This window comes from Pelobates fuscus, chromosome 11 (assembly GCF_036172605.1).
Source record: "Pelobates fuscus isolate aPelFus1 chromosome 11, aPelFus1.pri, whole genome shotgun sequence".
Taxonomy (NCBI): Eukaryota; Metazoa; Chordata; class Amphibia; order Anura; family Pelobatidae; genus Pelobates; species Pelobates fuscus.
In genome coordinates, this window is record NC_086327.1 from 111,586,163 (window position 1) to 111,613,346 (window position 27,184).

At 42.1% G+C, this 27,184-nt stretch overlaps 1 protein-coding gene across 3 annotated transcripts; it reads right to left on the reverse strand.

Annotated features, from left to right (window-relative positions):
- Positions 1 to 705: 705 nt before the first annotated feature.
- On the reverse strand, positions 706 to 21,779 carry SPSB1 (splA/ryanodine receptor domain and SOCS box containing 1). 3 transcript variants are annotated; one of them, XM_063435856.1, is made up of 3 exons: positions 21,692 to 21,779; positions 14,075 to 14,868; positions 706 to 1,792 (listed from the first exon to the last, which is right to left on the reverse strand). In XM_063435856.1, exons 2-3 carry the CDS (start codon positions 14,766 to 14,768, stop codon positions 1,665 to 1,667), a joined length of 822 nt encoding a protein of 273 aa, XP_063291926.1. In that variant the 5' UTR covers positions 14,769 to 14,868; positions 21,692 to 21,779; the 3' UTR covers positions 706 to 1,664. The 3 variants fall into 3 exon arrangements, with proteins under 3 accessions (XP_063291926.1, XP_063291925.1, XP_063291927.1); XM_063435855.1 differs by having other exon boundaries at positions 21,466 to 21,768; XM_063435857.1 differs by lacking the exon at positions 21,692 to 21,779 and adding an exon at positions 21,066 to 21,378.
- Between the last annotated feature and the right edge of the window lie 5,405 nt (positions 21,780 to 27,184).

Sequence of the window (27,184 nt, forward strand, 5' to 3'; positions counted from 1 at the left end):
TAAAGAGATTAAAACTGTACAAGGAATCAGTTTGACACAGTAGGGAGACATACTAAGCCACTTTTCTGTGATGTGGAAGACTTGCGCAAAAAAATATATATTAAAAAAAGGCAGCAAAGATTAGGGTTTCCTGTACAATCCCCTCTTATTTGTGCAATGCAGCAAGTGTCCTAAATCCAGCAAGAATAGCTTATATGCAATTTAAAAGATGGTACTTTATCTACCCTTAGTCTTGGCACTGTTACACGCATAAAAAGTATTTTATTTTATAAAGTACCCTACAGCAGCAGCTTAAAAATTCACACAACTACAAACATTAAACATAAAAGACATCCAGCTATTGTACCTGTGCATATTAAATCTTCATCTGCCTTGAAGACAGGGGCCCATAGTGTGTAATATTAGGAGGCAATGCAGTATAGTGGGTATGTTCACTAAACAGAATTCAAAACTGAGTGATAGAGTGATAATGTAGGATAAACTATAGGGTAGGAAAAGCCAAATTGTACAATCCTTCCATGTTAGATTGTGGCATATCATTTGCCATTTGGGTCTTCATTTACCACAACTCACTGTTTAGTGAGTAGACATAGTTTTTTTTTTTGTTTTTTTTTAAGCTCATGCCAAGATGCATGTCTTGATAACTGATCACTATACCATGCACCAGTTGTCAGGAATCTGCATCCTAGCGAATGATTGGCAGTCTTTAAAAAAAGGGCACTATTTACCTGCTATTGTCATTTACTGGAGATCAGTTTTTTGCAACGCAAAGGCTACAGTCCACTTTTACATGAACTGAATGAAGTTAAGATTAGAGGCTCTCAGATCATGCAAGCATTTATATTGCACTTAAAGTTTCCAGAGTCATAAGACAATGATGTTGGATAGGGACTGTTACAGTCCTAATGCACCATTTGCCCATCAGGCAGAAAGATGACTAAAGGAGACAGGGCTGAATCATAAAGCCACAAAACAGAAAGGCAGGAACTTTGCTTCTACTCAACTGTGCCCGAATGCTGGGGGTCCATCCGAGCCTTTAAAACCCATTTTGTAATTTAAATGATATTGACCTGTAATGGCTTAGTGTTTAGGTTCTGCCAAACTGATGACATGCCTTTTAAAACAAACTCATGCCTTCAAACATGCAACTACCTCACTTAATATAAGTTCATTTGGTATTGTTATCCATTGATCTTGCATGTAAATCCTTCAGTGCCCAACAAGCAAGGATTATTTACATTTCAACACAGTCAACCAAATGCTAAAACCTGCAAAGAGCCCACTTAAAAAAGTGTTAAGATGGAAAGACATTTAAAAATAGTTGACAAATTAAGTTTTGGGGTGTATCCCTGATAAGGACACAACTTGAAGTTACAATTATAAACAGAAGTTACCAGTGGTGACCCCACTTGGACAAGTCACATGCAATGTTCCCGATCGCCTGCACAAAGAGTCCAACATCCGCAGGAACCCATGTGTTAAGTAGAGCCCACTTGGAGGTATTTTGAAGTTGGAAGCATGCAAGTAAGAAGATGGCACCACGGTGCCAAGGAGCAACCAAGGAGCAACATGGGGCAAACAAACTTGAGCTTTGAGGTGCATAGCACAGGGATTTAAGTGGACTAGTTCATAAGTCTGCAAGAATCAGGAGTATACCACACGTGTCAGTGATAGAGCAGGTAGCCTTTAAGAGATGCTGGTAATGGAAGCGCTTGAATTTCGTTCAGTCTCTCTTTTCCCAATGCAACACGAACAGATCGTCGACACAAATCCATCAACGGCAAAGGCTCAGCTTAAGAAATAAAAAAAATAAAAAAACATTGTTACATAACTTATAATACTTACAGGTTATTTCTGCAGTTTTTAACACTTGCAATTGTCCATGTACAATACTTCATTGTAACAACTAGGGGAACAAAGGCAGGTCTAATTTTTTTATACAAGAAAAAAGCCTGTTAGACTTAATCCATAGGATTAAAAGAAAAATACAATTATATTCTCTTTAAAAAAAAAAAAAGCATACTGAAGCTACAAAAAAACAACCACCACATTTAGTGGGTCTGTCTGCAGTTACAAGGATACTCTTCTACACCAGAATGCATAGCTTCTGACCAGAGCATTTAAGGGGGCTGATCTTATCCCGTAAGAACTATCCAGCAGGTATTGAGATGCTCATCACCAACCTGTGGTTACAGTTACACAGAATAGAAACATAGAATGTGACGGCAGATAAGAACCATTCGGCCCATCTAGTCTGCCCAGTTTTCGAAATGCTTTCATTAGTCCCTGACCTTATCTTATAGTTAGGATAGCCTTATGCCTATCCCACGAATGCTTAAACTCCTTCACTGTTTTAACCTCTACCACTTCAGCTGGAAGGCTTGCATGCATCCACTACCCTCTCAGTAAAGTAATACTTCCGGATATTATTTTTAAACCTTTGTCCCTCTAATTTAAGACTATGTCCTCTTGTTTTGGTAGTTTCTTTTAAATATGGTCTCCTCCTTTACTGTGTTGATTCCCTTTATGTATTTAAATGTTTCTATCATATCCCCCCTGTCTCGTCTTTCCTCCAAGCTATACATTTTAAGATCCTTTAACCTTTCTTGGTAAGTTTTATCCTGCAATCCATGAACCAGTTGAGAATGAATGAGTCCATTATAAGGCTAGGAGAACTAGCAACCTGCACAGTGCATTTGAGTGCACATTACCAAGGACAATTTCCACAGCCCTCTGACCGGGAATAATGGAGTTGCAACACCATTAAATTCTGAAGGAGGTTTTAATATTCACAATGGACTAAAATCTTTTGATGTCAATGGCTTTGTGATTGACATCACAAGTTCATAGCCATACTTTAGGATGACTTGCCACTGGAAGAGCAGTGGACTAAGGAGAGAGAAAAAAACCTACAGAACTTTAATTTCTTGGTGGCTTAGTTTTTCCTTTTTAATGCAGAGTAGTTGCAGTGCTTAGATTAAGCATTTTATACAGTATGCAAATTATGTACTAGCCAGCACATTCATAGATAAGTGATCCCTTATCTAGTGAATGCATGCTTCACAATGTATACAAGACAGTAAACAGTTAATAGCCATTGGCCCAAAGTACAGTTTAACGGCCAAATTTTACAATTCTGCCATTAGGAAAACTTTGAGATTGCCTTCAAATCCCATAATCTTGACAGTGATTTGGGCATGTAAAAGTTGTAAAGCTAGTGGCAATACACCTCCCAGTTTAAAAAGCATACCAAGACCGGGGTACTGCCCAGGAAATGTAGAAGTTCATTAACTTGGTCCCACTAAAGCTCTCAAGCTAGAATTTTCAAAGTTTGTTTTCTTAATTTCCCTACTATGTTAAGTGAATAAACCAATTCGGGTGGATTTAGTCTTGAGAAGGCATCATATAGATCATAAAAACGATAAACACCCCCTCAACCAAACAGTACATTTCCTAATGGGGCCCAAAATGTCCCTTCACAATGCAAGTGTCCAAGTGTCTTCAGGACAGAACGTGAGCCTATAGGTGCATAGGCAAGATATCAAGAAACAAAAATGTTAAAGTTCAGATAAATAGAAATCTAGTGTATTCACTCACTAGAGTTGAGGGAAGGGGCACAGTACCACAAGTGGTCTTAGGAATACAATTTGTTTTTCTAACAGAATATCTAACACTAGACAGCCCACTGGTCCACCACCCAGGAGGCTAAAGAGTTAAACACCTGTAGTCACTTACCCGATTCCAGCACCCATGCTCTTTGCTGGGACGGCACTCCCCCTCAGATGTTATCTGATGGGGCTAATGCCTATGCATCAAGTGCATTTGACCCTCCAATGGAAAACATTGCTTCAATGCTTTCCTATGGGGATTTTACCAACACTATGTCCTCATGCAGCACGCAAGGATGTCCAGTGTTAGGCGACCAAAAGTCAGTTTGCAACCAGGAAGCACTTCTAGTGGCCGTCTGACAGCTACTAAAGGCTGTAATGCAATTCTAGCAGTTTTTCTAGAGCTGCGATGATTTACATTGCAGGACTAAGTGGGATTGGGACACTGCACCAAGACCACTTCAATAAGAAACTGGTCTGGGTGATTAGTGTCCTTTAAAGCCTCCATGATATCAATGCCGCTTCCAAAATCTAGACTCTTAAAGTTTGGACTTTGTATTGAGTTTAAAATGGATTTGTGTTGTATTATAGCGGTCCAGGCGCTTTATATTCAATGTCCACTGTAGAACACAAAAAGTTACTCACCTTTTAAAATCAGTGTCCTTGTCTTGCCACTTCAGAGTTGAACATTTTAGAGCAGCCAATTAAATACTTCTCCATAGAACTGGCAAATAGTTCTCAGTTACAGTACTTCTATGTAGAGAAACTTAAATAGCCAGTGTAAAGACTACACTTCCCCCAGTCTTCAATAGAAAGTTCATCTAGTTCAGATGTTCCCAAAAATGTATCCTAGATGTAGAACTACAACTTCCATGATGCATTACATAACTTTAGAATGCTAAAGGGCAAAAGCATCACAGGAGCTTTAGTTTTGACATGTCTGGAGACCTGCCGCACAGACTATGTGGTTTATTTAATGCAGTGTCCATGCGGCAAACAGTATGTTGGTAGGACTAAAAAGGTTCCTAAAAATCCAATTGATGGAACATATCAAGAAGGGTCTAACTACCGATTTGATTCTGGTTCATTGTAATCGATGTCCATTGTTTTCTTTAGCTAGTTTTAAATGCATAGGTATTTAATGAATTGGAGAGGGGGGGGGGGGGGGGGGGAGGGGACAGAGTTAAGAAGTTATCACAACTGGAGACGTACTGGATCCATTGGCTGCAGACATTGGAGCCCAATGGGCTAAATGTGGAGGTGGATCTAGTAGGTTTCCTGTGATTTTATTTACAAATAGGTTTACAGTTTGTTGGGTTATTAATTTGCATTCACTATTATTTTTGTTCAGTAATTTAGATTTCCACCCTTGATCATTTACATTGTGAGTTAACTCAATGCAAAATAATCATTTTTATTAACCAGGGTAAATTGTACACAAATTAAATATGCAATTATAATAAGTGAAATAAAAAATAGCTAATTAGTTTAAATTCACTAGATAAGATATGGGAGAACATTAATATAAAATGTGATATTAACACTTTAAAATAAAAAGGAATTATCTAAAATATTTTCAGAATAAAATAGGTTTATTTCTTATCATTATTGAATAGAATAAGTTAATCACTCAAAGGGTGGTGGCACCTTTTAAGTTTTTATATAGTATTGTATAGTGGGATTATTTATGTATATAACTGTGGCTAGGCAATTACAGATTAAAAGTGGAACACAAGAAATGCAGATGGAACGCATGCGACTTCCAGTTTTGCAAGGGGCATTGGAACGCACTGTACTTCCGGTCTGTGGAACACACGGAAGCGCAATAGCACGTAGAATACCGGGATACCACAGAAGTTATGGACATCAGCTGTGGAAATGGACGAGTAAATAGATGACTACAAACAGATGATATCCATTCACATTGAACCAATGAGGAAGAAAGAAGATGCCCATATGATCAAGTTGGACTAAGGGACTAGCCCTATACTAAGGACTTGCAGGTGGGGGGGTTGCTAGGCTGTTTTTTGCTGTATTGTATTGATGTTATTGTACTTTGTAGTCCCTGAGGAAGTCCCATACTCTGAGGGGACAAAACGCGTAGAACCGGCCATTTTATTCGCCTTTATTGAATTATTAAAAGCTGCTCCTTTTTCAACCTGTATTCTGTATTTGAGTGGAAAGTATCCAGGAGAAATTTCCCAAGCCCCCTACGCCATCAGGGGAGGCACCTTATATGCCTGAATTATACAAGATCCTGTGAGTGCATTTCAATTTCCGCAGATTGGTATGTTAGAACAGTATCACACTAGATTTCTTTTGTATATTTTATCCAGATATCAGTTCCCTCTGTGTGTCTATTTTCTTTTGGACATGCCTGCCGGACAGTAGGGACATTTATTCCTCACCCTAGTATTAAAAACTACTGTATTGCCTTCCCCTAAATATAGAAAAAATAAAAAATAAATAAATAAAAAAAAAAGTCTTCTGCTGCCTCTGATCTGCCAGGCTGACATCAGAAGCGATTGAGCCAGCCAATCACAATGCTTTCCCATAGTACTGGCTGAGACTGACTTGTGCTGGCTCTACCCCCCTGATATGCCTCCTTGACAAACAGCATCTCTTCATAGAGATGCATTGATTCAATGCATCTCCAAGTTCTGTTTCTCCATACAGAGGGTGGAGACACTGAATGGCAGTGTGGCACACTACAGCACTGCCTCAAAGCACCTTTTAAAAGCCACCTGAGGAGTGGCCAGTGGGCCCTAGGTTGTAATGTAAACACTGAATTTTCTGTAGTTCGGGTGACTAGTGTCCCTTTAGGTTTTAGTGCGTAAAATTTCCTTTCTAAGGGAAGTTCATAGTTTCTTCTTGGCCACTGATATGTACACGGAGAAAACTACAATTTCTACCTATAAATAGGGCTTGACAAATTTGTTTGGAATCTAGGAGCCAGCTAACAAAGTTTGGTTTTGTTTTTCATTAAGCTAGTTTAATTTTCAACAAAAAAAAAATGCAAGAGTCCTTTGTCCATGCTGCACAATGTGCAGCACCTACTTTCAGCATTTCCACGCTCTGCATGGATGTGCTGAATGTTCACCATAGTGATGCATTGATTAAACGCATCTCTATGATGAGAGATTCTGATGGGCACAGTGCTGTATTTTGCTGCGCATGTGCAGTATCCTCCCAATGCTTTCCTGTGGGACTTAGCCAAGATCATAAAGATTTACGATCTTAGCTATGGAGGCAGGAACAGCCATAGCAAATCTGGTACGGTGTGGGAATAAAAGGGGAGTAAAAACACCTCATGCGATTGGAGAAGGGCTGGTACCTAAGACACACCGACTTTATTTTAATTGAAATCCACCCAGCCCCTGTACCTTTGGGACAGCGAATTGATCTTTTCCTGGGGTCCAGTGGGGCTACTCCCTTTCTGTCTGCAGCTTTTCTCGGCTCCCTTGTGCTCTGTAGTGATGTCATATTCCGGCATCACTTAACCGTGCACGAGGGAGCAGAGAGACGCTGCAGGTAGATTACAGCTCCCCAAAGCAGCCAGCTTCAAAGTTCCCTACGGCAGCTGGCTGCCTCCATGCTCCCACGTCGGGTGGGCGGCTCCAATGCAAAACTGGGTGGCCTCCTTAAAGGGCTGACATCCCAGGTGCCAGTGTGACATTTCTAATCACAATGGTGACCTTGGATTTGTTGAGGCCTGACCTATTACAATATGAATCTTTACATATTACCACCTGCTACCTTGGTATAACAAATACATTTCACATGCAATGCAGGTTATTTAGAATAAAGTCAACAATTTCAATAATTTGTGAGCAAAGATTTCAATCTTTGTAGGATGCCATTCTCATGTTCTGGTGCAAGAGGAAAATGTGCATTGGACCCATGCCCTCAAGACTTTTGAATCAACTCCTAAAACTGGATGGCAAGAGTTCACGAGCAACAGCTGCACCAGCAACTGCAGAAGCAGTGATCTTCAGGGAAGCGCCCATCACCTGGACTTATCCAGCAAGAGTAAAACAGACCCAGTTAAGGATTTTCTTGAACATCCGCGTCGCGCACAGGGACATCTATTACACTCTCCGAGCACAGGATGGAATTTTAGACTTTTGCACAAATCCTTTTCAGCTGCACTGAATGAATAAATCAAATGCCTGTCAATCTATGCACCAATTTGCTGGGATTGACCCTTTCCCAGATTGACAGGCATTTGATTTGTTCAGTGCAGCTGATAAGGATTTGTGCACAAGTTACAGCACAGTAAGTCAAGAAATGGTGTACTGGGATCTGCAGAGATCGCTCCTCCATTACCAAGTGTCAGGGTTAGAATGCAGTTCCCCCCCCCCCCCCACATTCATTGTCAGATAGGTGAACAGCAGATGTATATAGGAACTGCAGATTACGAACAAAGGTACAGGATGAGGTGGGTTACAGCATGGCGGATTTGAGAGTTAGTGCGAGCCAAGTATTGCATTGCCTTGGGCACACCTTTATAGTGAAAGAGCGCAAGTTGTCTTCCTGGTTCTAGAACAGGAGTAGGCAACCTTTTAGCAGCACTGTGCCGATATAAGATTGTGATGTCCCGTAGCGTGCCGGTCCTATTTTTTTTAAATTGAGGTGTCTATGCTGCGTGTTATTTTTACTGTAATTGCTTTGTATCGTTGTATTTGTGCGTATATGAGCTATTATATTGTATATGTTCATTAGTAGTTTGTGGTATTGTATATGATACCCATGAATGTGGGCTGTGTATGGGGCTGCTCGTGGAATTGTGTGTGGGGATGGATATGTCACATTGTGTGTATGTGTGGGGTTGTTTAGGGTATTACATGCACGCAACCCAACATGCAGCCTCTCACATGCATGTGGATTGTTAGCGGGTTACGTTTGTGCGGATTGTGTGTATGAATTTTTTGTTGTAGGTTGTTTGTATTATTTGTGTGAGGGGAGGGTTATTCTGCATTTCTGTGTATATCTAGCAGTGTGGGTTGCTTCCCAGGGTTCCAGTGGGGACCAGGCACAGGTCAAGGACAGGAGCTGCAACAGCAGCTGTCGGCTGCTCTACTACAGTGTGAGATCCCATTCACAAGTGCTGGGAGGAAATGATCTGAGATCACTTACTCTACGTCCTGCAATGCATAAATGGAGGATTGTCCTTCACCCCCTTTTTATATTCGCAGATATCTGAAGTTTTACTGGGACTCCTGATAGGCCAGAGCCTGTTTGGCTCTAGCAGCCTTGAGTGCCGTGCAAAAACACCTTTAGTGCCGTGCATGGCACTAGTGCCGTAGGTTGCCTACCCCTGTTCTAGAACATTTGTTTTGAGCCAGGGTACACTTGTGAGGGCTATTTTAGAGACTTTTTGTAACACCACAGTTTCAGGAATACACACGTATTCCTGACACTAGTAGTAAAGACTCACTTATTGTTCCCATTTTAAAAAAAAAAAAAAAAAAAAAAAAAAAAAAATTTAAATCAATGCATCTATGAGATGTTCGGTGCAGAGCTTTGAGAAGCTGTGCATCACTGAAACAGGAAGCACCTTTAGTGGCCAACTGAGTGACTGCCACTAAAGGGGTTAGTAGTGCTGCAGACACCAGAACAAAGCTATCTTTTTGGTGACTATAGTGTACCTTTAAAGTGTTACTCCAAGCACTTCATGGATTTGAAGTGTTGGAACTTCAGTAGATCTGGAGTTTAGTCCCTCTGCTGACAGGTGTAACCACCTCTGGCAGCATCAATGGGAGGTCATAACTAAAGCTATCCACAGACAATAGCCAAAACATAATATAGGAATAGGACTGCACTCTAAACAAAAGCCTCCATGCCACAATAGAAAGAGGAAAGTTCTAATATTCACACTTGTCTCTGGCTAGTAGCTCTAGAGCAGGACTACCGACAGGTAGATCCCCAGATGTTGTAGAACTACAACTCCCAGGGATCTACCTGTTGGGCAGCCCTGCTCTAGAGTGTCCTCTGGTAAAACAAAAAACAAAAAAAAAACACACGCAACTGGCATCCCTTTTCTCAATATGCAAAACAAATTATTTTGCAGAGAAAGTAGACCACAACACAGTAACACTTTAAAGTGAACGCTAACATTTACATTAGCAGTCACTCTTGTTGATACGGACTAGTTAATAACTGCATTTGAAGAATGGAAACGCTGACTCCGACTTGACCGGTCAAGCAATTGGTACTCAAGGAGGCCTCAGATAGTTTCATTTAAAACTGAAAAGTCATAAGCTAGCAATATCCTCTGACTGATGTAAAGGAGTGCATTTTTAGACTTAAGCCTTTATTTCCAAGTTAGCCATACCATGTTGCAGCCCCTTGTCTTCCTCTCACCCCTGTTTACCATATTGAGACAAGGGATGCCAGTTGCCTCAAATGAAAAGGATTCTTTGGAGATACTTGAAAGAAAGAGGCTTGAGTGAATATCAGAGCTTTCACTCTCAATGTTTTAGGGAGTATGATTTTTTTGTTTTGTCTGGGAAGCAGTGTCCTACTTACTGTAGTTTGTATTTAAAGGAAAACTCTAGTGCCAGGCAAACAACCCTCTCCCTCCCACCCCAGCTAGCTGAAGGGGTGAAAACCCCTTCAGGTCACTTACCTGAGACCCCGCTGATGGTTTTAGGTCGGCGTCGCTCCTCCCAGTAATCACATCAGCTGGTGGGCGAGACTGATCCCGCCGGCTGAGGAAACCCAATGCGCACACACGCATTATGTCTCCCCATAGGAAAGCATCGAAAAAGATTTTCAATACTTTCCTATGGGGAATTGAGCGACGCTGGAGGTCCTCACAGTGTGAGGACGTCCAGCGACGCTTTAGCAAAGAAAATCTTTGCTATGAATCAGGAAGTGCCCTCTAGTGGCTGTCTGGTAGACAGCCACTAGAGGTAGAGTTAACCCTGCAATGTAATTATTGCAGTTTATAAAAAAACTGCAATAATTACAGTTGCAGGGTCAAGAGTAGTGGGAGTTGGCACCCAGACCACTCCAATGGGCAGAAGTGGTCTGAGTTCCTGGAGTGTCCCTTTAACAGAGTAGCACAGCGCTTCAGTATAGAGGTCCTGTTCCTGATAACGAAGGAATGTGGAAATTCACAATTGATAATCACTAGCATATTTACCTAAAGGGAAACTATAGTGGGCCCAGTGCTGGCTCAGTTACTCCCACACCAACAACCAGCTGGGGAGGCCTAATGTGCATGTGTGGCAATGGCTGCACTCATTAGGCTTAACCCATAGGAAAGCATTGTCCAATGCTTTCCTATGGGGATCCTGGAAGTCCTCATGCATAGTGTGAAGACGAAAGCGCTGTTTAGGTGACCAAGTTGCCTATCCACCCAGAAATCCCTGTCTGGTAAACAGCCACTAGAGGACCAGTTAACCATAGCAGGTTGTGAGGAAGTGCTCTTCGCCACTTTGTCCTGGAGAGGCCTGCTTGCCTGCCCCCTCCCCTGCGACTATGGCCCCTAGGAGATTGTACCCTTTGAAGCTGGCATTTGGGCTTATGGACTTTTAATGGACTGTGTATGGCCCTTTAATAACTGTCTGGGCACATTGTGACTTTGGTGAACAATGCCCCCACGAAGATCCTGCCTGTTAAAGACTATTTTAGCAGATGCAGCCTAAGTAGCCGCCATTCGACAAACGAACATGTGGCGGCAGCCATCTCTTTTCATTCGAACGAGGTCAGCTGTATGTGTAGCCAAGTCCATGGAACTGAAATCAGCTACACATTTCAACGAACAGCGCAGACCCTTACTTTCTACATTTCGTTTTCAGCTACAGAGACTAAGTCCCGTTCAGCAGTTTGAACTCACTGCTATACCAAGCTAAATGCACGAATGGCCCCATTTGTGCATTCGAATGGGACTTTATTTGGGGGGGGTCATTTTTCTGTGTAAAATAGACCGACCGCACAGCCCAAATCTATGGAACTGTTTTGGGCAGGAAAATGTGCTTGCGGTCGGTCAAAGGACTTCCGTCTAACTTTTACCCCTGGATGGAATTGGCTGGATTTTGGATAGGTTTGTAATTAAAGTGTGCGAATGTAATTTTTATGAAGATTGAATATTTTTAAAGTGACAGGGTATGTGTAAAGTATATTTTTCCTGCCTGCGATAATTACTTTACCCATTGTGTCCAGTAATTATATCACAGGCAGAGGGGAGGGTTTGTGTGTAATTGACGGGAGTGTTTGTACTGTATACTAAGTGTTTATTGGTCGTTCTGCAAAACCCTGTGGGCGGTCCTGTATGTGTAAGACCGCCATAAAAGAAAGCCCTTTAGTGCTAAACAGTTCTTTACCCTCAACACGTAGTCTTGTCTTGTGATTGAAGGGGACAGCTATACTCACACTGGGGATTGCTATGCTCTGCATACTCCCCTGAGCTTTAATCACTTAGCTCTTTTAAGAGCTTGTTCCTGATACGCTCTCCTGGAGGAGAGAGCTTTCCCCACACGGTCCTGGAGGACAGAAGCTAATCCAGGGTGGACGGAAGACGGCGAGACTCCAGTTAAGCTACGGCGGTTGTGGAGTCTGCGGTGTTCGGTGCAGTGCTTGTGGTCCTCGGCACAAGCTTTCAAGTGTCAATCAACGGAAGGTACTCTGTCGGAGTATGGAGAGTCCGTTGCACAGGTAATTATTGCAGTTTATAAAAACGGCAATAATTACATGCTCAGGGTTAAGGGTGATGGAAGTTTGCACCCAGACCACTTTAGCTAGAGTGGTCTGGGGGCCTAGAGTTTTCCCTTAGAGGAACATTATAGGATCAGCAACACAAACATGAATTCCTGGCCCTATAGTGTTAAAAAGACAATTTAGCCCCCTAAATATAGTAAAATCTTACTTTTATTCCAGCCTGCTCTACCCTGATCTCCCTGCTTGGCTGACACCAGAAGTGTTGATCTGAGTCAAATCGCAGTTGGATTGGCCAAGACTGTCAAAGAGGCAGATCCAGCACAAGTCAAACTCAACCCTGGCCAATCAGCATCTTCTCAGATATACATTGAATCAATGCATCTAGGAGGAATGTTCACTCTCTCTATGCAGAGGGTGGAGACACTGAATGTTAATGATGCACCTCTAGTAGCCAGTGGAGGTATCCCTAGGCTGTAATGTAAACACTACCTTTCCTTCATCACTGCTCTGGTCTTGCTGCTGGTCTGCCTCCAAGGCAGAAATCAATCTTTATCCAAGTCCAACAGAAAAGCACTGGTATATTATTGTAAATGTGCAACACCAATCAGCATCTGACTGCCACTAGGTGTTCCTAGGCAACAATGTAAACACTGCATTTTCTATGAAAAGCCTGTAAGGACAGGCTGGAGACCAGAACCACATTAAAGGACCACTATAGGCACCCAGACCACTTCAGCTTAATGAAGTGGTCTAGGTGCCAGGTCCAGCAAGGATTAACCCTTTCTTCTATAAACATGGCAGTTTCAGAGAAACTGCTATGTTGATAATAGGGCTAATCCAGCCTCTAGTGGCTGTGACAGCTGCTAGAGGCGCTTCCCACTGATTTTCAGAGTGAGAAGACGCCAGCGTCCATAGGAAAGCGGCTCGTGCTGTGCATGCGCATTCAGCTGATGACGAGGAGGAAAGGAGGAGGAGAGTCCCCCGCCCGGCGCTGGAGAAAGGTAAATTTAACCCCTTCCACCCCCTAGAGCCTGGCAGGAAGGGGGCAGCTAGAGACCCTATAGAGCCAGGAAAACTAGTATGTTTTCCTGGCACGATAGTGGTCCTTTAAGCTGTAGTGTTTCTGGTGACTATAGTATCCTTTTAAGTGTGAAAATTCTCCAAGCCAGCTTTATGCCTTCACTTTAGTTACATTGGCATAAACTTTGAGATTCCCTTTGAATTACCAAGACATTACACATTGGCCGAGAGCCTCAACTGGTGGTTTCCACCAAATTCTTCAAGCAAGGATCAAGTTCTGAAAGTCAGGATTACTCACTAAACTCTGAATAGTGCAAGAAAATGAAAGGGAAGACAAAAATCCAAATGGCAAAGTTGTAGCCTTGGGTATTTTACACCCCAGCTCTTTTTGCCGAATATCTTACATCATTTTGCAGATATTCAGAGATTAGGTTAAGAAGTTATATACTCCATCAGAAAGTGACTGGGAAAGCATAAATCTTGGCCCGTATGGGATCTAGGCGAGTGGTTCACAATGAATTGTCAAGGCCAATGATACTTTGTTTTAAATGTTACCAAGCTTTCTATATTTATGCATGCAGATTTTCTAGAGTCTTAAAAAAAAAAAAAATTTACATTGAGCAACATTAAGATCGTTCAAGTTACAGCTTTGCTTTTTGCAAGAAGGAAATATTACAACTCACATGAATATAGCCTCCATTCTTATCTGATGGTTAAACATGTAACCCACTGAAATATTTTACACCAGATAAAGCAAGTTATTGAATCCAGACTATACTTACGATCAAGCCCATTTAGGTAACGCATTCGGATTTCACAGTGACCCCAAACAGCACTCACAACAGGATAGAGTTTTTTTCCCTTTAGTCCTCGAAAGGCAGTACCCATGAACTGTCCATCAACAATAAAGCCAAGAGTTCCATCATCCATATCTAGAACTACCAGGAAAGAGTCCGGAACTATAAAAGTTTCGTCAGACTCCAAAAAGGCAGGATATGTTCTACTTGGCTGATTTTTACCATCGTGATATAATTTGTTCCGTCCCAAATCCCATCCCCATGATTTACAGTTACTACCTATAAGTGTAGTGTAGCCCACGGAATGTAGAGGGGCATCTCCTGTAGCAACACCAACAACAGCGTGTGTCCCCCTCTGCCGCATAACCCACGTAATTTCCCATACATGCAAGCCTCTTGTGTAGCCCATTTTTCCACGAATTGCATCTGTACTTTGTGCCACCGGATGCCGGTGAAAAACAAGTTTGTCGTCCTCTTTGACAAAGACATTTAGTGATCGATCATTGTTATTCCAAGAGTGCTGAAGTTGTACTTCGTAAGACACTGGAGGCATATCCAACAACATGTCTAGTCGGGAAGGCTTACAGTAGTCAAGTCCTTGAAGATCTTGTTTCAGTGGCCTGTATGCAGGGTCCCTCATGTCCACTGTCTTTATACCTCCTGTGACTTTCTGACCCATGATCTATGGCAGTGTCAGTTATAGATCCAAAGAGAAGCTCATTCAGTTAGCCAGACCTCTTTGGTAACACTCCAAGGGATAGTATGTTCTGTGAACTTTCCTGGTTTGGGAAAAGAAAAAAGTTACACATTAGCCAGGGCATCAGAAGCAGGTTAATGTTCAGTGTAAATCATCCATACAGACGAATGTATGAAAGCCATTTAGGGCTCAAGTGTTTGTCCTTTGTATTCTACATAGAGCGTGTCTATGGAAGAACAGAAAAGAAAAATATAGAAACTACGGCACCACTACAAAAACACAAGCAAAGCCAAAACGTTAACACAATCATACCTTGTGACAAAAGCAATACAATGGCCGCTGAAATATTTGAAATGGCACACAGTCTTGTGCTTGTATTTACTGTACAGTCTTCCTTTAGGCAGGGAGGGATATATTATACCAGTCTAACCAGCTTGGTCAGTATTTTACTGAAATTGTATTTAAATAATGGTATCATTTTCACAGATTGCACAAATTATAGGTTGCTTTTTATTCATAACCATTTGTCTCTTGAACTTTAAGTTAGCAAAGACGTGTCATACATTGTACATTTTGTCTCTCTGGAAGATTTTGTAACATGCCTTTGATTACATAAGAATTTGAATATTTGAACAACTATTTCTATTTAACACAGTTGACCTTTAATCAGGATTGTGTTAAAGGGACAGAACTTTAGGTTTAATTTCACCCTATGGGTTTTCAGACAAAAAAAAAAAGTTTGCTTACAGCAACATTAAGCATCAAAAGCACTACAACATAATGTAGTTTTCCCGAGAAAGAAATGGGCATTTAACTGCAGAGTTAATTTGGCCACATACAAGTCAACGTTGTTCAACCAGAGCCACTTCCTTCATATTTTTGATTATTAAAGGGACTTTACAATTGGCATCATGCTCAGCATGTTACTGAATAATGACAATTCTTTTCAGAGATGCTCTGGATTGGCAGATTAACAGCCTTTGCTGGACATGTAACCACAATGGTACTCTATGAGAGGCATCCGATTAGACAAGTCATTGCAGATTGCTTCAGTGAGGTAGGATAGGGCTGCAGTGAGGTGTTTGAGATCGTATGAAGGGAATTTTAATGTTAGCCCAGCTTTGATTCTCCTTATTTTTGAAGTTTAAAAATTATATAGTGTTCCTTTAAAGAAGAAAAAAAAACTGCAAACCCCAATGTGGCTTGACAAGCCTGCCTTCTAATCCAGATTTCTGTACAAAGCAGAGTGCATCTTAATTTGACCAAGATTCCATTTTGGTGGTAAGTGGCAAGGGAGACTGCGAAGCTATGTACAGTCATTACTATCTTTATTTATGTTGTCAAGGAAAGGTTTCCATTGATTCACACCAGCAGCTGGTTGAGCATTAGAGGAAGTGTCCTGCCATAACCCTCTGCCACTAGCCATAATCACAGCAAACATTATTACACATAACTCACAGCTACAATTCCTAAAACAAACACCAAATCCACAAAACAAGCCTCCAAGAATACCAACTGTCTGATATCACAGCTGAATGAGAATGGACAGAGATTGTAAAACAAAGTTGCTGCTGTAGGTCTTTCTACTTTCCCTGTGTGAAAGTGGCACTAGTTGAGCTGTATACAGGCAAGGAGCTGCTGTGCACAACTACCATGATGCTCAGTCATTTGTTGCGGAGCTCAAAAGGTAGGTTAAGTTCACATAGCATGAAGGAAAGTGGAAAACTGATGGCACATGCATATATGGGAAAACAAATCATATATAAAGTAAGAGGTGCGCCACCTAATGAGAAAGTAATCACTTTGCTGGCTTGTGGCTGCCTCTTGCTGTGCACCTAGCGCATGGCGTGAGCAACCTCTGGCACTCCAGATGTTGAGTTACATGTCACGATACCTAATGAAACAAACAGCAGCCAGAAGTAAAACAAACACCCAAATTCCCACAGTAAAGTATGGCTTTCTGCCAGTAGAGGAGATCACCTATTCTGGCAGAGCCACTTCATGGAAATTTGCACAATATTGAAACTTCAGGAGTTTGTAACTTGTTGCAACATTTTGACATTATCTTAAAAAAAAAAAATTAAATAAATAAATTAAATTAAACCATGTTCTGTTCCAGTGACAGAATGTCTTGGGTATAATTTTTAGGATTAGAATTAGGCTAGCACACCAAGAAGTAACAGCAGTGATGTCACAGACAGCAACACTAGTGTTTGTTTTAAGCATATGAGGTAATAGAAACGAAGACTGAAAGCTATGCATCAATGGGCTGCAGAGCATAGCAACGAATTAGCATTTGTGTCTGTAGCAGGAAAGAAGAGTGGGAAGTTACATTAAAGGAACACAAACATGTATTCCTGACCCAATAATGTTAAGACCACCATCTAGCCCCCACCAAATGTAGTAAAATCATTCCTTTACACCAGTCTGCTACTGCTGGCTCTGCCCCTGATCTGTCTGCTTAACTGATGTCATTAGAAGTGTAATTAAAATGCCAATCACAATGATTTTGCACAGGAAAGCATTGGATTGGCTAAGCTTGTCAAGGAGGCAGAACAGGAGAAGAGCCAGCAAACCAGGCAGCCCTGGCCAATCAGCATTTCCTCAGAGATGCATTGAATCATCTCTAAGAAAAGTTCAGTGTCTCCAGGCAGATGATGGAGACACTGAATGGCAGTGCTGCTCACTGTGCAACATGGCCCCAGGAAGCACCTCTAGCAGCCATCTGAGGAGTGGCCAGTGGAACTATCACTATGCTGTAATTTTCTCTGAAAAGGAAATATTTACTACAAAAAGCCTGAAGGGAATGATGCTACTGGTTGATTGCCAGAATAGACACTAGTGATTTGCTGCTCCATGAGCCTTTTCCAAGTAAATATTTAGGATATAGAAAAAAAAAATAATAAATAAAAACACATCAAGTCTTCCCAGATCACTTGAGATAAAAGGTAAAAATTAACACACTGAACTTGCACTCTTACAGTCTAGACCAGGGGTAGGCAACCTACGGCACGTGTGCCATGCACAGCACTTGAGGTGTCTTTGCTCGGCACTCAAGGCTGCTAGTGCCAAACATGCTCTGGCCTATCAAGAGTGCCAGGGAAACTTTAGAGATCTGCTAATACAAAAAGGTAGTGAAGGGAAATCCTCAATTTAAGCATTGCAGCACATAGAGGAAGTGATCTCAGATCACTTTGTGGATGGGAATCCACACAGGATTAGAGCAGCCCACAGCTGCTGTTGCAGCTCCTGTCCTTGACATGTACCTGGCCAGCCTGGTTCCCACTGGAACCCAGGAAAGCTACCCACACGGTGTAGATATTCACAGAAATGCAGAATGTCCCTCATACAAATACAGACATCCAACAGCACAATCCGCACAAACTCAACACTGCTGACAATCCACATACATGTACACAACCCCACATGCAGCCTCTCAAATGCAATACCCCAAACATACACACAATTTTACAAGCAGCCCCCATTCATAGGTATTATACACGATACCACAAACTACTCATGAACATATACAATATACAAAGCAACTACAGTATAAATAACAAGCAAAATACGGCAACATACACACCTCAATAAAAGTAAAAAAAGACCGGCACGCTACGGGACATCACAATCCTATTTCCGCACAGTGCTGCTAAAAGGTTGCACACCCCTGGTCTAGACTAACCAATTTTAACTCCTCATCTCTTGCTCCCAAGTTAACTATAGGAGGATCCTTTAAAATAAAATAAAAAGTGCAAGACAACAGCTGTTCATATAGTTACAGAGTTGTGATACCAGGCTTCTAGCTTACAAAGCAGCTGATGAACAAAAAAAAACTAAAAATAAATGTCAAGTTTTTAAAGCACCCACAATGCAAGGCATTAGGCTACAGAGATAACCAAAGCAGCACGATAGGGTTAAATAGACATGACGTTTACACAGAATACGAAGCCAGTTAATAGTTCAGCTGTGGGTCATAGCAGTCTTGATCAAGTCACATATTGTCTATATGTATTAAAGTGACAGTCCTTGGCAGTCACAGGGTGATCCTGTGTGCTGCAGCATGTTAGAAGTGGAAGAAAGGAGGTAAAGTAAGATGTTTCAACAACAATGCCCTAATCAGAATATGTGGACAAGCCTGTAAAGTTATAACAAAGGCTAAGTAAATAAGTGCTAGTAATTGCAGCTTAAGCAGTAGTGCAAACATTTACTAGACAAATAATCTGCTGCCATAATAAAGTGTGGTTTGTCACTATCAGCATCCTTTATATTGACTTATTAACTATGTAGTAGATCAAAATGAATTTTATCTTATCGACCAACATTTGAGATTGCAAATGTCAAATCAGACGCAATATGAGTGATTACCAAGAGTAAATTTAAAAAGTTTTAGATATACTGAATTGGATATAGGAGTTGGTGCTGGCTCAAGCATGCCTAGACAGAGTGAGCACCTAGTAGTGGGTTACACATAGAAGCATTAAGATTGCTTTTAGAAATTGGCATTTCGTATGCCTATTCACCATTTCAGTGTATAAAAAAAAAGTTATGAATCCTGTTTAATACATTCACTTCTGTTGTAAAAAAAACTGCCACTGAAATTAAGTTTTGCAACTCTTGTACATAAACTAAAGTCTACACTCAAGCCATGATCAGCATGTTAAGGAGTAGAGAATCAAACCGTGAGTTAAAAACTGTCTACATATAGAAAATAAATCTATAACTGACCACCCTTGTACATGGTAGCCAAGCACGTTGCCCAAAATGTTAAAGGGGCACTATAGTCACCTGAACAACTTTAGCTTAATGAAGCAGTTTTGGTGTATAGAGCATGCCCCTGCAGCCTCTCTGCTCAATCCTCTGCCATTTAGGAGTTAAATCCCTTTGTTTATGAACCCTAGTCACACCTCCCCGCATGTGACTTGCACAGCCTTCCATAAACACTTCCTGTAAAGAGAGCCCTATTTAGGCTCTCTTTATTGCAAGTTCTGATTAATTAAGATTCTTATCCACTGCTATGTTAATAGCTTGCTAGACCCTGCAAGAGCCTCCTGTGTGTGATTAAAGTTCAATTTAGAGATTGGGATACAATTATTTAAGGTAAATTACATCTGTTTGAAAGTGAAACCAGTTTTTTTTTTCATAAAGGCTGTCAATCATAGCCAGGGGTGGTGTGGCTAGGGCTGCATATACAGAAACAAAGTGATTTAACTCCTAAATGGCAGTGAATTGAGCAGTGAGACTGCAGGGGAATGATCTATACACTAAAACTGCTTTATTTAGCTAAAGTAATTTAGGTGACTATAGTGTTCCTTTAAGAATTGTTTCCGCATTAGCTTTATTTCGTTTTAAGACAAGATTATGTTTTGTATTGTGGCAGCTTCATCAATAGACTGATCAAATGCAGATTACTGCTTGCAGCAAATAACTTGACACTAGCCATTGTCCAGGTAAAAGCACATTCTAGCAAGTCAGCTGAAAATATATACACTATAAAATTTATTACTAGAAATCAAACCACTATATCAGTTCCATTGTATAGTTTTGATTAAGAGTAACAACCAAGAAGAGACCATTAATGCAATAAAAATGTTGGTTATAGAAGCCAATTTAAACTTAAAAACAAAAACAAAAAGCCTCTTCACTCAAACTACACAAACCATAGTATGTATACTCCCTTTCCTTTTAGTCACCACCATACAGGTAGGGATACAAGGTTGATTTTCGATCAGTTGAAGACAATATGAAACCATATTGTCTTCAACTGATCAAAACTTAACCTTGCATCCCTACCTGTATGGTGGTGGCTAAAAGTAAAGGGAGTATAAATACTATGGTTTGTGTAGTTAGAGTGAAGAGGCTCTTTGTTGTGGAACTAGCGACCAACAACCAAAAGCACCCAGTTCTCTTTAGAATGTTGGGACTTTTGGTTTTAATACCAGTTAGGACAACTGCATTCCATTATAAAATATAGACCTGCAACCCAACATGCAAGACATCAGAAATTAACAGGCACAACCAGGATTCAACCCTACAAGGGTGGGGGGAGAAGAGAATGCGGCTGAAAAATACAAAAACATACTACAAGACAAAAATATAGAGTTTTAAAAATCTAGATTAGTCTAACACTAGCAAAGTGGTCTTAAAGACCGAGGTAAGGTAGTGCCTCAGTTTCAGAACTACAACTCCCATTATGCTTTGCCAGTTGTGATAACTCCTGGACACCTGATGATGTGAAGCTCTGTATTTCCAGATGTAGAGAGCCCCAGCATCACATACCAGTGTCTGGTAGCCCAGCCGTGATGGATCCCCTGATGGACAGTCACACATGCAGACAGGCTGAGCATCACACTCGGACAGGGGGAAGGTAAAGAGGGCTTATCCATAAACTACAACTCCCACAATGCTCTGCCGGCCAGAACACTGGAGAGCATGATGGGAGCTGTAGCCCCCACGGCAGCTGGAGCCCTCTCTGTGGGGAAACCCATTTCAGCCAGCCTGGTCACCTCCAGCCGTGCGAGGAACAACATGTCCCGAGATGCTCTGCCATTCAGGCTGCAGGCTGAGCATCATGGGAGGTGTAGTCCTCAGAGCCGGGTAGGGAGGGGGTGACAAGGTTACCCCGTTAGAGGAAGGTGATGGTCCGGTCACCCCCCAGAAAGCCTCCCGTTGGTCTCACCGAGTCTCCTCTTCCGCCTCCTCGGCTCTCTCACACCGGGGCCGGACTCCGCCCTCCCTGGCCCCCCAGGGATATTACGTGGGGGTAAGATGCGGGGCTACGGCCCCCCGTGTGGCCCAAACCTCCTCTCTCGGTCTCCCTCCGCAGAAGCTGAGTGACGGCGGCCCGCTGTAACCCTCAGCCCCCTCCCCGTGTCCGCCAGCCCGGGCTGGGAGGTCCCGCTCACCCTGTAGCGCCGAGCGCGGAGAAGGAGGAGGAGTGAAGCCGACACAGCACGCTCGCGAGACCGCTTGTCAGACACCGCAGGCCACGCCTTCTAACCGTCACTGCAGCTCCGCCCTCTTCTAATAGCGCCGCGCGCGGACAGCCCCCGCCCAGCTCGGAGAGGGGCGGGGACTCGGGCCACGCCCCCCTCACACACATACACACACACCACAGTGCACATGCAAGCAGCTGTGAGGTTAACCCCTGCATTGCCGCAGCAGGACAGGAGGGTTTTCCTAAATGGTGCAATTTTGGCCTAAAATGTGAAATTCACTTTGAAGGTTTTTTATTTACTAAGCTCTGATAGGAATGGTCACAGGGTGACTGTCTTGGCCTCATTTTATCTCATATCAGGTCACTCCATTTATTATTATTATTATTATGTTATTATTTATATAGCGCCATCAGATTCCGCAGCGCTTTGCTGAGATCAGGCAATATGTTCTCTGTAAACAATGAATTACAACTTAGTGAACAAACGGGGCTCTGTAAAAGAGTATTGGTAGAATAATTTTTTCCCAATATTTAAATTGTCAGGATTTTTAAGGTGAATTCAAAGTAATTGAAGGAAAATCTGACAACGTTGCTGACTTAGACAATTTTTCAAACTCGGCCATTTTGTCCTTAAAGGAACGTTAAAGCTCTAGGAATACAAACCTGTGTACTCAATGGTTTAGTGTACCTGTCCTTAGTTATAGTGATTCCCCCACCCCACCCATGTGTGCCATAACAGTAAAGGGACCCTATAGTCACCAGAACAACTAGGAGGAGACCATATTAAAAAGAAGAAAAACTACCACAACAAGTGGACATAGTCTTAAATAAGAGGGGCAAAGGTTTAAAAATAATATCAGGAAGTATTACTTTACCGAGAGGGTAGTGAATGCATGGAATAGCCTACCAGCTGAAGTGGTAGAGGTTAACACAGTAAAGGAGTTTAAGCATGCGTGGGATAGGCATAGGGCTATCCTAACTATAAGATAAGGCCAGGGACTAATGAAAGTATTTTGAAAATTGGGCAGACTAGATGGGCCGAATGGTTCTTATCTGCCGTCACATTCTATGTTTCTAACTACGGCTTAATGTAGTTGTTCTGGTGAGTATAATAGCTCCCTTCAGGCACTTTCATGCAAACACCAAATTTTCTGAGAAAAGGCAGTGTTTACATTGCCCCTAGGGAAACCTCCAAGTGTCCACTCCTTAGATGGCCACTGGAGGTGCTTCCTGGAGACGCTGAGTTTTCCTCATAGAGATGGATTGATTCAATGCAAGTAACAACCCCTGGATGTTGGGCTAAGGTAACATCCCCAGGACGTACTTGAAAACCAGAGTAATCTGAATGTACCTTTCCTGGTTAAATACTTTGTTATTATTATCTCTATGAGGAGGTTCTGGTTGACCAAAATGGCACTTGGCCCCGCCCCATGCCGATTGCAGCCATAGGTAGGGCATTGGATTGACTAAAAATCGGCCATGTTGATGATGTCACAAAGGGGGCTGAGCCAGCGCCGGCGGATCCGCAAAGCGCTGGAAGTAAGGTATGGTTTTAAACTTTTATAGGGGGCTAAAGAGGGGGTGGGGGGTGGGGGGGCAAGTGATGGCGCATGTGACATTTTTTGAGCAAAGTTTTATAGTAAAATATATTTTTTAAGATTTCATTACAAATCCGCAAAGAGAGAAAGGATGTGGCCCATACAATAAAACCTAACCTTTATTAATGTTTTTAAAAATCTTTGAAGATTTCATATTCATATAAGACGAAACCAAAGAGTAATACATTCTAGTACTGATAATAACAGAACAAGGTGAGCAGAGATCCTTCCAATATATAAATTAATGCAATCCTAATGGTTCCTGGTGATCAGATGAGAATAACATTACTCCCATCACGAAAATCAGATCCCAAAGCTGAAAACAGTCAGCAAAACAAAATATCATTTACTCTCCTCTGGCCAACTAAAAAGAAAAAATTAACTTTATTCATACCCATCCTAAGATTCTCCCAAGATTCTGAATTTCAAAGTCCTAAGTCTGTGATAGAATAAATACGAGCACAAAGGGTTCTGCTCACAGGGCTATGCACTAGTTTGGCCCTCATTTTGAGTACAGAACAGCGGCTATTCTGACTCCTCTAAGTATTCTCCAACTTCAGAAGCACCTCCTAGAGTGAAAGTGACAGAAAGAGCAGAGCCGTGTTAAGATTGCCCTGGGCCCTAGTCATGATACCTGGTTGGAGCCTCCTCCTAGAGCCCTTGGTTCTGTGAGTGTTGTGTGTGTAGTGGCTGAGTGTTATCTGCGTGGAGGAGGCTGAGAGTTGTGTGTTGAGCAGAAAGGTTGAGTGTGCATATGTGTGCTAGTTTAGTGGCTGCAATTTGTGTGTGGAGGAGTCAGAGTATTGTGTGTGTAGTGGAGTATGCGTGTGGCTGAGTGTTTTGTGCATGTTTTGTGCATGTAATGGCTGAGTGTGTTGGGAAAGTTTTTAATTCCCCCCACTGCTTACCTTTTGGCAGGAAGGGTGTAATTCCTTGTGGTCTTGTGGAGAAAGCTAAGAAACTGTATCAATGGTGTTCTGCACCAATATTGGGTGTAAATCACTGTAAGTGCTTTCTCGTGAATCCTGCACTCAGTCAATGACTTAAGCTATGGCTATGGTGCTCTGAGTCATTGACAAAGCGCTGGAACCTTCTAATGTGATCTGCGCCTGATAAGGTGCAGACCACAAAGCTCCCTTGAGCAGGTAAGGGGAACAGGGTTGAGCAGAGAGGTCTTTCAATCTCCCTAAAGGCTCATGGAGAGCCCCCTCAAAGCCAGGCCCAGACAGGGGCCCAACCCGCTCCTATCTGAGTCTGGACCCTAGGTAGCCACCTCCGCCGCCTCATGGTCAATCCAGCGCTAAGAGAGAGAACAGAGGCAACGAACATGCGTTTCGCTCTGTTATGATCTCATCCTTGTGAAGTGCTGTTCTGTACAGAATAAACTATGCCTCCTTTAGTTTTCTCTTTACAAATGTTACAAGTTCAGATATTTTAATTTATATTTCAGATTTTTGTGTTATTCAAATATTTGCTGACTACTGTGTTATTAACTAAATTTTAGATTATTGTTAAGTGAACAAGATCTCTTATATATTTGTCTATCAGTTCCTCTCCTCCTATTGATTTTTGGAAAATGATTTACAAAGAATAAAAAGTAGTAAAAACCGGAACCCCAGTCCCCTTGTCCCTTGTTCCCGCCACTCAGTGTATCCTCCCAGGGTCCTCCCCTTCCCAGGGGCCTTTGCGGGGGACAGGAACTCCGGTTCATTTGTCCCCAGTTCCTGCCACCCAAATACAGGATTTCCCTCTTCCCGTGGCAGGGGAGTTTTCTTCCTAGGACCCTCTGCACTTGGTAGTCCCAGCGCAGTAAAGACTCCCGCCTCCTGGGCTTTCAGGCACAGAAAGCCTGCCAAACCGCCATTGTCCCCAAAGAGTGTCCCCAGCAATCCCAGGGACCCACAGAACGACAACCGTCCAACACCATCTCCATTCGCGGGGTCCCTGGGTGAAACCAGGCAAAGAAAGCGTCTCCTTTCAGGACATAAATGCTCCCCTCTGGCCGGCATTCATCTGTACGAATGGCGGCCACCCAGGGAAGCGCTCATTAATGAATCCCTTGCGGTTTCACACCTATGTTGCAAGTTGCTAAAGTTCTAATTGATTGGTATGAACACTCCAAGGGGCACTGGGGAGGTCCTCGTTCGGGGGCTGATCGAGGTGGGAGGCAATCCGCGAATGCTCCCCCTGGACGGCGTTCGTATAATGAACAGCCCGCCACGCAGAGTCGGCACGTGCCGAGACGTCTCTTGTGGTTTGTGTTTTTCACATCTCGGTTTGTGGTTTTCACACCTCATTATCAGGAGGCGAACAGAACCCGTTCGTATGGGGCCTCCCGAACAGGGAGTAGGCAATATACAAGAATACAGCACAATATAAGGGGAAAAACACAGAATAACACACAGCAATTTACGGTCCCGCCAGACCATGTGTACAAAATAAACTAAGTCAGTCCGTGTTGTAACCTCCAGAACTGTGTTTTGTCCAGTTACTGGGGGGGGGGGGGGGGAAATGGATGCCTGCTTGTTGTAAGGGTTCCTGAATGGCTGAAGGAAGGGAAATAGTGGAGGTAACCAGTTTGGTTACCCGTGGTCCGCTACCGTGTGTATGTCTGTGTGTCTGTGTGTGTATATATCTGTCAGTTTGTGTCTGCATGATTGTGTGTGTCTGTGAGTGAGAGAGTGTGTGTGTGTCTGTGAGGGGGCCTGTGTGTCTGAGTGACTATGTGTGTCTGAGTGTGTCTGTCAATGAATGTGTATTTGTTTCTGAGTGATTGTGTGTGTCTGTGAGTGTATGTCTGTGAGTGTGTGTGTATGTCAGTGTATCTGAGAGTGTGTGTTTGTCAAAGTGTGTGTTAGTCTTTAACAGGAAGCGGTGTGGAGTTGACAGGGAGGGGTGGGGCAAATGTAAATTAGGGGGTGCCCGAGTTCCATCATGCCTAGGGCAGCACATATCCAAAATACACCACTGGCTCTACATATATACAACCTAGAAAATAGTTTTGACTTGGAAAAAATATTGAAATTTCAAGGGAGCCTTGAATTTAAAAAGTTTGGGACCCACTGCTCTAAACTCTAAAATCCAAAAATGGCAACATTTAGGCAAAGATATTTGATCTAAAAAAAATCTCCAACTCAGACCTAGGCACAGGTTGTCTAATTTAGTGTGAAATTTGCAGTTGAAACTTTAATTTGCTACAATTTAACCCCTTAGTGACCAAACTGTTTTATAATTTTCTTACCATTAAGGACCAGGGCTGGTTTTACATTTCTGCGGTGTTTGTGTTTAGCTGTAATTTTCCTCTTACTCAATTACTGTACCCACACATACTATATATAGTTTTTCTCGCCATTAAATGGTCTTTCTAAAGATACCATTATTTTCACCATATCATATAATTTACTATAGAAAAAATTATAAAATATGATGAAAAGTGTTTTAAAAACATACCTTTTCTAACTTTGACCCCCAAAATCTGTTTTGCATCTACAACTGCCAAAAAACACCTGTGCTAAATTGTTAAAAAAAAGTTTTGTCCTGAGTTTAGAAATACCAAATGTTAAAAAACATTTTTTGCAAGTTATAGGGCTATAAGTACAAGTAGGACATTGCTGTTTCAAAATATATATTTTTAGAATTTATCAATGGTGACATTGTAACACAGTTATCTGTCATAAATCTCTGAATCACACCTCACATGTACATATTTTTTTAAAGTAGACAACCCAGGGTATTCAATATGGGGTATGTCTGGCCACTTAGTAGCCACTTAGTCACAAACACTGGCCAAAGTTAGCATTTATATTTGATTGTGTGTTAAAAATGCAAAAAACAATTATGAACACTACCTTTGGCCAGTGTTT

Coding starts and splice junctions, on each gene's coding strand:
- SPSB1 (XM_063435856.1), bottom strand. CDS start 14,768: ATGGGTCAGAAAGTCACAGGAGGTATAAAGACAGTGGACATGAGGGAC. Junction 1,793..14,074: donor TTACCTAAATGGGCTTGATC/GTAAGTATAGTC, acceptor TTATTTCTTAAG/CTGAGCCTTTGCCGTTGATG.